The sequence below is a fragment of the Simochromis diagramma genome, unplaced genomic scaffold (assembly GCF_900408965.1).
Source record: "Simochromis diagramma unplaced genomic scaffold, fSimDia1.1 OVJJ01000334.1, whole genome shotgun sequence".
In the NCBI taxonomy this organism is placed as follows: Eukaryota; Metazoa; Chordata; class Actinopteri; order Cichliformes; family Cichlidae; genus Simochromis; species Simochromis diagramma.
The window spans coordinates 2625710-2639778 of record NW_024386764.1 but is presented as its reverse complement, the minus strand read 5'-3'; the positions used below and the strand labels follow the sequence as shown (position 1 = coordinate 2639778).

General features: G+C 41.8%; 1 protein-coding gene across 2 annotated transcripts in view; it reads right to left on the bottom strand.

Moving 5' to 3' along the window:
- Positions 1-14069, bottom strand: part of negr1 (neuronal growth regulator 1) — a 169093-nt gene that overhangs the window by 31816 nt on the left and 123208 nt on the right. Inside the window, exon 7 of one of the 2 annotated variants that reach the window (XM_040031684.1) lies at positions 2969-3010. The exons of the other annotated variant lie outside the window; for it this stretch is intronic. Coding sequence (XP_039887618.1) covers positions 2969-3010 — 42 coding nt within the window. The remainder of the gene's footprint in view (positions 1-2968; positions 3011-14069) is intronic. 2 annotated transcript variants of the gene reach the window in all.

Sequence of the window (14069 nt, the reverse complement as noted above, 5' to 3'; positions counted from 1 at the left end):
CTATATAAATAAACTTGCCTTACCATGCACATAATACATAGAATTATAAATGCAGAAACATAGCATCTTGGAAATTGATACAAGCTTTAGTTTTCAGCCTGACACACTAGCAATGCAGTGAAAGCACACCTGAACAGAAAGAGAAAACACACTTGAGCACAGACCTCAACATTACTGAAGCAGTGCAGGATCACGATAGAATCACAATAGAAGACTGAACAAAAAGCAGTCAACATCCAAAGATTTGAATGTCCTTCTACTCATACTCTACAGTAGAAAAACATTCAGTTAATTAACATGATGTTTTAGAAATCCATCCATTCGCTCCCGGTTATCCTTCTTCAGGGTCGCAGGGTACACCCTGGACAGGTCACCAGTCTGTTGCTAACATAGACACAGACAACCATTCACGCTCGCCTTCATGCTTCTGGACAATGTAGAGTTTCCAATTAACTTATCCCCTATTATGTCTTTGGGAGGAAGCTGGAGTAGTCAGAGAGAACCTGCACAAACACAGGGAGAACATGCAAACTCCACACAGAAGCAGCAGAATGGTGGCATTGAACTCAGGACCTTCTTGCTATGAGGAAACAGTGCTGACCACTGTACCACCGTGTTGCCTTGTTTTAGACTGTGTATAATCAATTATGTAAAAGGTTGAGGCTTTTAAGATACAATTATTGTCTCAAAAACATCAGGCATGACATTTGATTGGTTGATCTTTTGTAGTACATCATACTGAAGACCAAGTAGTGACCCATCGCAGTATGACAGTCCTCACTGGATAAACCATGAATGGGTTACTGACCAGCTTTCCTGAACACAAGGCAACTAAGCCAAGTGAATCCTGCTTCTATGAATTTCAGCCATGATATATTTAGTTTTGCAGATGTGAGCTCCAATGTTTATCATTCACGTAGAGGTCCATGCTGTTATTTAGCAGCGCTAAAGGAACTGCAGCTTTTTGCGACTAATGGTGTCATTTCACATCCCAAATCTTGCTTAGAAATACTTCATAAGTTTTCCTGTTGGGTGGGAAACTAATCTTGTGGCATGAGAAAGTGTACAGCTGTGTCTGTGGGATATCAGATTATACAAGTGCTGAGTCAAACAATCTAACATCTACCATAAAAATAGGATTTAATTAACCTACACAATAGCTTTCTTGGCCCATTGGAGACGACTTTTATTAGAGTAGTACTGGCCCAGCAAGGTTAGAAATAAAAGCACAGTGACGGATGTTTCCTATTAACAATGTTTTCTCTTTGTAATTTGATTTTGTTTTTGTCATTTGCCCTTGATCAATGGACTGAAACATACACTGCCAAGTGCTGTGGGGCCTGAGATTTATTTATTTATTTCCCCCCCATTTCAGATCTTCGGATTGTCTTACCTTACAGACAAGAAATTTCATTCTTATTTTGGGACCACATCTCCCCAAACCCATTCATAGGGGAAATAAAAGCAGATAATAACTTGGTAAAAAAATAATAATTATGAAACTTAATTATACAATGTTTGGGATCTAAAATAATTCCCTTTACCAAGCCAGTTAGTGAAGGCAGCATTGAGAAATTAACTTCAAATACAACTTGGAACAAAGCAAAAACAGTGGCTCACTGAGAGAGTTTATCTCCACGATTGAAACCACCGGTGTTCCTTTGGACCATGAAATTGTCATTTGTTCTGCTAGCATTACATCAAATGAGAGTTCAGGGCCATGCCAGGACCGTTTGTTGCTGCTGAGCTTATTTTAACTTGTTATCTGACAGAATCTCCATGGATAATTATATTTGGCTCAGACAGACAGGTAGAGAATGTCATCTTTCCACAGAGCCGGGTGAAAAGTCACGAGAACCGCCTAGGAGATAAATCGTGCAATACGAATCCTCGCGTGTGATTACAGTACAGTATGTACTGTAAGTGCAGGTGCATTTGAGCACATCAGAATATTTCAGAATGTTTTCATTTCAGCGTCTACAACAATGCGCATCTGTGTCAGAGAAAGCTTTTAGTGCCAGTGTGCTTCTGTGCACATGAGCACAATTAAGCAAAAAATATAAATAAATAATGTAACCACCATGAGAGATTACATTCTGCGACTTGCTTAAAACCATTAGAGAGGGAGAAGAGACGGCCAGGCAGAGGGGATTATTCTGGGCTGGAATGTGGAAGCAGCAGAATGCAGTGAGGAGGGGGAAATAAGGGCGACGTCGACAGTGTAGCACTGACAACAGCACTAGGGGGAGATCAGGTTAAAGAGGGTGGCACGGCGCCAGAGGACTGTTTTAAAGAGGAAAGAACAGAGAGAGAAAGTAGGGGGAAATGATTGAGGAATATTAAGAGAGAGACAGAAAGGGAGGGGGTAGTTTTCTCTTTTTCTCCTTTTGGAATGGGGGGAAGAAAACTACAAGCGCAGCAGAGATTCCATCTTGCAAACAACAAACCAACCACAGGCCCTTCACCACCGACGGTGTACTGCCTTTCATGTATACTACATTTAGCGAGTGGCGGGGAGCAGGAGAGTGTTGTTGAGAGAAAGAGAGAAAGAAGCCATCAGCATTATGAAAAGCATCAGACCCAACGGAATATGGAGCAGCCACTTGATGACGCTATTTGATCCAAGTGAGGGTGCTGGTGGGGGAGGCGGGGTTGTAATGGCAGAAAAAAGGGGCGGGGTAGTGTGATGGCACAGGCTGCAAGAAGTAATAATGTAGCCAGACTGAAGAAGCCAAAAAAGAAACAATTACCAAAAAATAAAAATCCCCAAAACAAAAGATAAAAAAAAAAAAAAGAATAAATGCAAATATAGAGTATAAAAGACATACAGTGAAGCTGTACACCCAGCAGGCACTCCAGCCAGCCAACTGAAATAAATCGAGATGGAGGAGCGGTTTTCAGCTCAGGTTAGTATGAGGCAGCGGCTCACGTTGCTGATTTGGTGTACAGCATGGTGACATATACTGACCTGGGCTTGAGACAGCACTAGTGGTGGTGGGTTCAATAATTGCTACAGGGGAGGAGAGGGGGGGAGAGGGAAGGGGAGGGAAAGAGGACATTCATGTATTATTAACAGAATGGAGACATAAAAAAATAAAAAATTTAAAAATAAAATAAAATAATAATAATAATAATGCATGCAAGGACAAAAAAGGACAGGGAATGACGACAAATCCTCTCCGTGCATTAAGGAGCGATGGCTATAGCGAGATGCAACCTCCTCGTGCTAATAAAAAGCACCTTTCCCCCCCCAGGTGCCTCAGATTTGCATGAATTGCTGCTAAGGCAAAAAAAAGAACAAGGGCGAACCCAGCAGCCGGAGCCAGTCCCAAACCCTGAAGGGATTTTGTGACCTGGTGAAAAGTCTTCATTTCTCTTCAGGAATACTCGGCCACCTGCACTTAGTGGGGGTAGTTTTTCAGTAGCAACACTCGGCTTAACTTTTTCTCTCCAAATCGTGTTTGGAGAAGGCGCTAAAGAATAAGCAGCAACAATGGGAACCTTCCTCTGAGGGAGGAACTCAATCTTGAATAGCTTTCAGGCTGATGGAATTATGTAACATCCAGTGTGGCAATCTAAACAGCTAGCTTGTGCTCTTTAAGTATATATGACACATAAATCTTTGTACTTGTGTCACATATGCAGCAAAGACACCCCCCCGCAGATCTCGTATCAACACTCAACAATCACCTTGTCGACTAAATTGGTATGAAGATATCAGTGTAATGCAAACACTGCTGCCCATTTGATCTAACATAGCTGTTTGGTAAACAAGCACTCGATTTGAGAAAAATCTGTACCCACTTTGTGCAGTGACTCACTTGAGAGCAGAATCTGAAATGCGTAGCAAAAATCAAAGCTGTTCTTTACCATAAGGGCTCAACTCAAAGCGATACAGGAGTCGGCATCGCTATCATGTGTTTTTCGCACATGATAGGCTATAAAAATATTTAGACTTCCTGCAAAGGTGCTATGCAAGATACAAGCCACCTTCCTCCTAAAAGGCTTCATGAGAGCAGAGGAGCTTAAATGTCACAAGAGAAATCAAAGCAGCCATGATTACGCCTTAAAAACATTCACACGAGGAATACAATGACTTTCTGTCGTTCCACCAGTGCCGCGCCACGTTAGCGATAGTGCAGAGGCTACTTAGTCTCTCTATTTTAATCCATTTACACGGGAACTCAATATGGGCACTTCACCTGCGGGGCAAAAGAGGGTACGCTGTAGTCCCCACCATGCTCTCAATCTGTGGTCTGTGTTGCTTTTCTGAAGCGCTCAAACAAGTGTGTAATCACTGTGTTACTCTTTTACCGAGCCACTGTTATGCCAACAACAATAAAACATTTGCTTTCACGTCGTTTCATCATTCTATTTGAGGTGGAAATTGTGCAAGAATCAGTATTCATACGTGAAATGATATGCCTTTTTCCCTCGGTATATTGGTGAGGAAATGGTCGAATTCATCTTTTCTTCCACAAATGTTTCCACTTTAAGTAGTCCTGGGGGACCCGGTATGTGAAGAGAGTTTCTTTTCAGTTCTTCAAACAGCCAGCCGGGTGCTATCTGATTAATACTTGAGCATGGATTCACCACTGAATCATTTCATGAGCTCTCAAGACACTCCTCCATTACTGTGGAACATATCTTTTGACATGCAATCTCTCCCTCGTAGCTCCACACCGACTTGGAGTTTCTCTCTCATTCAGGAGAGCGACGCATCATTTCACATACTGTATACGCCGGTCGGCCTCTCGCGCAGCTTGCTCCTTTTGCGAGATAAAACACATTAGTTTTCACAGCTATTTTATTTCATGGATTGCTATTCTCTTTGTTCTTTGTGAAGGGATAATGTGAGAGATTTATCTGACTCGATTTGAAGGAACCAGTGTTCACAGAGAGCCCAGCTCAGACTTTTAGCTCATTACAAGCATAAGGAGAAGTTAATACTAAAACTGTACACATCCGTTTTAGCTCTATGGGTTGCACGCAGGCAGCTATTCCAAAAAGACTTCTTGGAGTTTTCTCCTGTATGAGATGTGTTCAGAGTTAGATTCTTAACAAAGAAACACAAAATGTCTTTGGTATGCGAGTTTGTGCCAATATCAGAGTTTATAAAGTCACATTTCAGAGCCAACAGTCTCAAAACTCATTAATTACTGGCTGGGTCAATAAAACTTATCACTAATCCTATTAAACCTCCATGGATAAAATATGGCGTGTTTGTGCAATGCCGCAGTAAAAATCGTACTTAGAGCCATAAAATATAGGAAGAGGAGATTCCAGACAAACTTGGATATAGCCCGAGCCTTTGTAAGTGTCCAATTTATCTCCGCTGCTCCATTTGAGAGCATTATCAAGGTATTTTTCATGCAGGGACACATGCCTGCATGAACATCTTCCTCACTTATTCCTCCATGATGATGGAATGGTCCGTTTTTAAGGCTGTGCTCATTTGTGAGCCGCCCAATTAAGTATTCGCCCTTGTTCATTTTTAATGGCGGCAAGTGTGTGTGGGTACACACTCGGATCACTCATCCAGGGATGAATGTCCATAAAGTGCTTTGTGCCTCCTATAGGAGTCGGCAGTGGTGGGTGGGGTGTTGTCGGGAATAAGCTCCGCTGCCTGCTGGGCTTCAGCACCAAACATCATCGCAGTGCAACTGGAAAATGTTAATGGCTTTTATGATTGCCTAAATATGGAAATGCAGGCATTCAAAAGACAGGTAAATGGTGCAACACTCTAAGGGCGCTTTTGGGGAAAATAAAGCGTATGGCAGCCTCGCCACGTTAAAGTTATTCAGTGTCTTTTTCATATGTGCGTGCTCTAAAAATGCCCTCAAATTATGTCGCGCTGCCTCTATTCAATGGTTTTAATGCTGGAAAACAATCAGCGGTCCAATATTGCCAGGACACGCTTCTGTTTTCTAACCAATGCGGACAAATATAAAAGAGGAGTCATTTTAAACCAGGATGAATAAACCTGGCTGAAGCACGATGCGCCGCAGCCATCCAATCCCCGCCTGGACTCGATATTATTCCCCTGCGTTCGAGGCTGTAATCACACACCCACATTTCAGGTTTCACCTTTTGCTCACATTTTCCTGCATCTCTGCTCCGTGACTCAGGTACAATCACAGGGTGCGTGAGCGAACGACATCATCGACAACAATGGCAGACGAGGAGACGTGTCAAAATGACACCTACACATGCAGTGATTGATAAGCGTGACAAATGAACACAACATTCATTAACCAACTAGCCAGCAGTGTCTCTCCTGCCTGAGGGAGGCTGAGCAGTGACACAGAGAGAGGAAGAGTAACTCTTTTTCTTCTCCATCAGTCTCTTCCGATTACTGCTCAAAAGGTGGGAGTGGGGAGCAGGTGGGGGGGGGGGGAAATGAAGGCAGAGGTATAGGCGGAGAAAATCTCCTTCAGGGCTAAGCCGAGGTGGGCTGGGGGATAAGAGCTTGACCAATTAAGCTGGAGGACTCCTCAGAAAATTGGAGTGAGCAGCCTCAGTCTTTTCACCGAAGTTCACTTCCATCTAGCACATGAAATGGGAAGTTGAAATAGGGATTGCCAGCTTGGTGATTGTTATACCTCGGCTAAAATCATAAAGAGTGTGTCTCTGCATGTGTGTGTGTGCAGTGTACACACAGTGCTCATGTGTATGTGTAGTAAGAGGCCGTCAGAAACAACCTGCAATGATTTTTGGCCCTTTTAAAAATAATTATTGGTCCACAAACGATCATGAACATTTTTTAAAAAACTGTTACACAATTAGATTTGATTGAAAATCCTCTGCTGTCTGAGGAGCTGTCAATGAATGAGGGGGGGGGGGGGGGGGGTGTGCTGATGAAGCTCAACTCACCTAATAAACACATAAATAAACATAAACATACATGAATGATGTCTTCTTCAAAACAACAATCATAATTAAGACACAAGGAGGGCGTGCGGGAAGGTAAAGGGTGCTGCGGCTGTTAGCGGTGTGGCTGTCAGAGGAACAATCATCAGGCTCACGTTGTAATATCTGTGCTGTGCACCTGAATTACTATAAACTACTGCAAAATGAGCCAATCACTGAAAGAGCCAATTACTGTAAGACATATAAGAGCTGGTGTCAATCAGCCATTCCAGATTGATTACAGCTCTCTGCCAGAACTAATTCCATGTTTCATTCATTTCATCAAGTGAGAGATCCGAGTCAAGGAAGTGAACGTTTACAGCTGAAGGTTATACAGTTAGATGTGGAGGAAGAAAGGTTCGGCTGTTTGAGGGCGCTGTCGATGGACCCGAACAGCAATGAGGATTCTGCTGCGACCACAAATCCCCAATAACTACATTACTGCGACGAGCACGCTGTCGCCTGAGAAGGAGTTTAGACAACACGCTGGCTGCCCGCTGATAATCATGCAGCGGGACACTGATTCAAGTGAAACATTTTAAACTATACATGAGAGGCTGCAGCAAGCGTGCACTTTTTATCTGACATATTACTCGGTAATATTGATTACTTGCAAATTAACATACGGTAGGATCCTAATGACATCTTGAGCCAAAATATAAATACACTCTGGATCCCATATACAGTAACAGCTCACGGAAAAGCACCAAAACTACAAGTGGAAAAGGACTAATTCCACCAATTTATTGAGTATACTCCAATTATAACTGGATAACAGCAACAAGGCAAGCACTGTGATATGATATGATGATTTTTTAATAACACCATGCAAATGAACAGAAAGACCGGAACTCAATATATATTTGTCTCCGTGACGCAGCAGCACACTGAGCAGCCACCGGCACGAAAATCGACGCATGCATTTAAATGCCAATAATTCCTGCTCATTATAAATGAAAGAGCAACAGCAGAGCAATGAAACTAACCCAACAGACAAACAGCCATAGCATACTAACATTATAGAGGAAACAAAGACTGAAGGAAAACATGCTAAGAGTGAATAAAAGCTCCTGAGGTCACCGTGCCCTGTCAGCGTGGGCATGGTGACCTCAGGAAATGCTGTGGCTTCAGATGCTGACTGACAACCGCGCGGTGATAAACTATTTACTCCTTAATTAACTTGTCCAAGATGAGAAGCAGGGATCGTGACAGGTCAGCCAGTTCTGGCAAAAGTTAATGGGAATATCTATCATTTTTTGTGTTGTCCTTTTCCCAGAATCAAACCCACTCACGCTTTTCTGGACGAGACTCCTCACAGCGCAACGTTGACGACTGCCTTACATTTCTTTCAGTAATGAAAAGAGCGTGGAACCAGTGCATCGATCTGGTTTTAAACTCCGCAGGTTTCACTATAGAATTTTTGCCGAAAGCTGAACCCTCATTAACTGCGATTACGTTTCTGTTGTATGCACACTGCGGCTCAATTTGCTACAGAGTGATATGGAAAACACAGCAAAGCTACTGAGAGTGAGACTGATAATGAATCAGTGCAAGCTGAACCTGTGCGAGCTCGGCTTCGTCTGTAATCACACATTTCAACTGAAAACATACAGAAGGACAAAAAGTTATTTTGGGGTATTTCTATGCATCATTCATAACTATTACCCAGTCCAATTCATCACACCTTTGTAGCTTAACAATTGTTTAAAAGTACAGACAATTGTGACCAGTGCTGTTTCACTTTGATATTTGTTCATTCACCGATGACACTGGGCATTGTGGTATTCACAAAGTATGAAAAGATTTACACACACGCGCACAGAAGTGCTGCAGAGTGGTGACAAAGAGGCTATATGCTTTCTTTCTGCTCCACAGAACCCAGTTTGTGTTTTACCACAGCTTTTTAACACAAGCTTAAAGTGGTACTTGGCTCAAAGAGATCACAATCCCTGACTAATGGTTTAAAAGCACGAAAACCAAAACGCTCTGACATAACTGGCAGAATAGAGCAGACAGTGAGGAAACACAGCACCTAACTCGTATAAAAACACCCAGGCGTTAGTCAGAGCCTACCATGTCGAAAGCGAGACGAGATCAGAATGCAAATTCTGCTTTTCATCCCTATTTGATTTGAAACAGAAACCCAACTATCTGTCTTCCACTGGCTGCTCTGAATTGAAGGCAAATGTGTTTACTTTCTCTGGGAGTAGGCTTTGCAGAGTCACAGTTCATCTCATCAGCGATAATGGCAAACCTTTTCCTGGATTGATTTAAAGTGACTCTGTAAGGTTAAGACAAAAAAGGATTTACACCACTGACAGATAAGGACCTTTCAGCTTTAAATTCCTGACAACAGAGCAATGACACTGAGCTCTGAAGTCTTGTGTGTTTTGCTTTATTGTACTTCCTTTTCTCTTGTTTTTCTTTTTTTGAATAGGGATAACCCTCAGTTCACAGTGCAGTGCAAACAACCACAGAGACAGCTGGACATGACCATAAATATCCCTCCACACGTTGTTCTTCTACTTACAATTCACCTCACTATATACGATGCTCAGTCTAATATGCATACCCCTTTCCCCCCTTGCTCATCAATAGCTATTGACTGGTTCAAAAATAGCAACCCAAAGTCACCCGTGGTGAAATCTCACCTCTGGGTTTTGTTATTTGCGTCAACGTAGCGATGAGGTGCGCTGCGGCGACTGCTTGCCATTTCTCATTAAGAGCGACATCGGAAACGGCCTCTCTTCTAGATCACGAGAGACAAAGGGAGGGGCAAGACTCTGTGTGTGTTTCTCGCTGAGAGGAAGAGAGTGATCGAAAGGAAGAATGAGTGACAACAGTCGCAGAAAGGGGGAGAAAAAGAGTGAGAGAACGAGATAAGAGAATCAGACAGACAAAGCCACGATAGAACGACAGACAAAGAGATAAAGAGAAGGGGAGAAGTTGGGGGTGGCAGCACAGGAAGCTGCCTCCTCTTTCTATTCCGAGGGTTTCTTTACCGCTCTGCCTTTGAGGCCTCGCTAGTGTCACATTAAGATCATCCATTTGAGAATCTGAGACAAGCCTTTGATGTTCTTTGTGCATACACAAACAGGAGAGTGGAGTGCTCCTTTGACAATTGCCAACTCTACAGAAATATCTTTTTGTAGTCTGAGTCTCTGGCCTGCTAGGGACAATGTTATCATCAGAGAGTGCAGTGCAAACTAGTGAATAATTTAATTTACCTGTTCATATTTCATCACTGAATACATTAAATAGATTTTTTCCCACTGCTCTCACTGTAAAACATCGAGAAAACGATGTTCCTCAGTCACGATGTCACTGCTTTTTTTAAATCTCTTTTTTTTGTCACTCAGTTGGGCAAAATAATGGAAGAGTGTAAGAAAAACTCAAACACCCACCAAAAAGTAGGGAGAACTCACGAAGACGTTCCTGAATGCATGTATTGTAGACAGATATTTCATAAAAGAAGTGTCTTGCTCTTTCAGGAATGAAAGATGTTGAAAAGTAATTCACGGAGATTTAAAAATATGTGCGTTCAGAAAGTGGAGTCATCAAACATGTCGGAATTTTTCCTAAAAGTTTGCTTATAGTGGATTTCTTTCCTGGAAATAAAAAAAAAAAAAGGCCTCAGGTTGTTTGTTCATTAAACAATCGACAGACCTCGCCTTTTAAGTACTACACTGGCAAATAAGCCTCAGGGCATTTTAAGAACTTTGTCTTTTTTTGGATAAATTCTGTGTATTGGGCAGTCTGACAAAATGGGCCAATTATACTTTAATGATCAATGAAGAACTTCACTTAGGCCTGTAATAAATGAACTGATGGCTCACTTCACCTAATCTATACCTTGACTCTCGCCGCCCTCGGCTCCAGTCAGTAGACATCATGACTGTGATAAAGCCTAGAGTGTAGAGAACGGATCTACTGCTGCAACTTTCAAAACTGTGAAAGGTTATCATCGTCAAACAACCTCGTCCAACCTTTATGAATCTATGTTTTCTCATACAGAACCAAGAATTGGAAACTTATTAATCTTGCTAGGAAACCTGTCAAAGATCATCTCAACAACCACCGGTTGCAAGGGAAATATGTACTTCCTGACTGCTTGAGAGTGGTTGTTGGAGGTTGCTGGCAGTCACTGTGAAGTCGATTGCTAAAGCCCCCTTTCACACAGGCCTACAGATCACTCAGTGGCCCCCTGGTAACTACGAAGGGTCATGAGGGAAATGTATGTTTTCTGCAACTTTGGCAAGTGGTTGGTGGATGTATTTGGTGTTTCACCAAAAACCTCCTGCTTTGGTCAATTGCACATTGCCACAGTTGCCAGTAGTTTGCATGGAAAACGCCGACATGTCTGCAAACACTTGGCAACCACTCTCAAAGCAGTGAAGGTGAAAAGTGCAGTGAAAAATGGAAATGGAGAAGGTTCGCCTTCAAAGTAAAAGTTGCACTTTTTGAAAAGTGTTTGCGTTGGACTTTTTCAAATTTCAAGAACGTCCACAGACAAGTCGGTGTCTTCATGTTAGCTATGTGTGCAGTAGTAGCAGTAAGCTGCACAGGAAGGCTTTTCGTGCTGCACCCTCTTTGCAATTGATTTCACCAAGTGACAGCCAGCAACGTAGCATTATTATTACTTTTTACCATTTAGTAAAATCCTACAGTATTTTTTCTGCATGCACAGCCACCTCATTCAGACACACGTGTTATGTTTTTATTATTCTAGAATTATTATCATTATTCCCAATGCTGATGTGCCAAACTTATCACATTTTTTTCCTTAAAGTGTTAGAAATCATAACTATCAGTAGTATCAACGCATCACACTCCTTCCAAACCTTATCCAGTGTGCTTATTATTTTCCATTTTTAAATGCAGTAACAACACTGCGTTATATTTTGTCAAAACATGCACAGATGGTATAATATAAACGTATGACTTGTATATTATACTCTGCCTCCTGGACAAGATTAAGCCCGGCATCTTTATGTGCTAGAAGATCTCTATTCAAACACGGAGCTTCACAAAGATGAGACATAAAACAATACAATGATAGTTTACCACACAAATGCTTTTCCACAGTCCCCAAACAAGAGCTGCTTCGACTGGACTCGTCATTATTAGAAGCCTTTCACTCACATGCTGGTTAACACTGAGTGCCTGCACGTTGTACATCTTCTTATATTTTCCTACATCTTTCAGTTCTGAGCTGCGGCTCGTGGCACGCACAGATCAGATTTCAAAAAGCTGATTATGGTCAGAAATTTTTAAAGTTCAATTTTGAAGATTGCTGTTTGAGAAAACTTTGATCTCAAGCCACAGCATCCTTGGGTCCAGTGCTCCTCTACTAGTGGTGTATGAGTGTGTGTGTGTGTGTGTGTGTGTGTGTGTGTGTGTGTGTGTGTGTGTGTGTGTGTGTGTGTGTGTGTGTGTGTGTGTGTGTGTGTGTGTGTGTGAGTGAATTGTAAGGCACTTTGTAGAACCACTAAGGCAGGGATTATACTCTGTTGCGGGAACCGTCATGGAGAGCTGCAGACACCACAGATGAGTAGCCATTCTTGTTATGCTTCTTTGAAGTCTGCTTGAAGTGCACCTGAAGGGTATATGCATTGGTGTGTTGTAGTGTAATGTGTCAATGGGTGTCACAGAAAATTGGTAGGCATGTGCACGTCGGCACGGAGCTTTGCGCTCAAAATTTACATCGCTTGGACCCGGTGAACCCTGGCATACTCACAAAAGCAGAACTATAATACACCATTCAGGTTTAACAGGTGCTATAGGTGTGCGTTACACTTAATATGCGAGAGAAATGTAGAGTTTTTAGTGGAGTTTGTTCTTCTTTCATAAATTGTATATCAGCTAGTAAGTTAGGCTTAGTTTACTGAATGAACTGCTTAGAATGTGTGTTTTACTTGTTATTTTAAGAGATTTCTCGTTTTCTTAGTCAGGATATTTTCTCTGATTTAAAAAAAAGAAATCTCACTCAGGGTAAAAATCTGTAAAAATCTGTGATGTGACTGAAGCACATAGATCGTTTGTTCCAAATAAAGCTATAAAATTGACACATAAGCCAAACTGAGGATGTGCAGAACTGTTATTCAAATTCAAATTCAAATTTTATTTGTCTCACACACACACAACCATACACAGTATGACATGGGGGTGAAATGCTTGTAGCTGTGCAAACCCGACCATTAAATGACAGTGGTTTTACAGTATTTACAATTTACAGGTTACTACAAAAATTTACAAATTAACTTAGAAATTTACAGTAAAAAATGTGCAAATAGCAGAAAGAGATTATAAAGATTATAAATTATAGGAAGTGTGCATAAAGAAAAACCAGAGTGCGTGTGGTGATGTGATGTGTGTGAGAGTCCAGTCTTATGCAGTATGTTACAGCCCAAATTACCTGGCAGCACTGGTTTCAAGTGTGCATTTTCTCAAATAATGTACTTGTTTCCTGTATTTGCTGAACATAGTGATGAATGAGATCACAAGGTTATGATTTGGCTGTATAACAGCTTTTGATCCAGCGTTGTGTTTTTCTCCCCCTTCAATCTCCAGTTCCCTTTCATTAGTTGTTTTGAATGCTTAAGCAAGCAGGGGCCTGGGTAAGTGCTGGTCTGGGGTGAAAACAGACAGCCTTGTGTAAGCCTCATCCTAGAAACACAGAGCCTCTCTCTCCAGCGGAAAGGTCTAAGGTTGTGTTCAGGCAGACAACAGCACTGAATGAAAAAGCAGAGCCACCTCATTTATTCATATGCAATATTGATTCAGTCAGGGTGGCAATGTTGAAGAGTTGTGCATGAAAGAATGAAAACTTGAGCTATAATAGCATAGCTGAAGTATCTCTGCAGGAATGACTTCATTTACTTTGTGGACACATACTGATTTATTTATTTAAAAGAATGCTTCTAACTATGAGAAATAAATGCTGTTTATCAGTGATACTGCAGGAGTTTGGCCTCTGATATTTGGGTCTTTTTGGAACTCTGAAAGATTCCTTATGGGCTTTGAAAAGCTGTGAAAGGGCTGGCTCGGAGCCCTCTTTAAAATCTGAGTCATACTCCTACTTGGTATTCAACTTAGCAGGATTGACCTGTGTTGCTGCCTTTGTAATTGTGACGCTGTTGCCTCAAACCTAAATTTCTTTT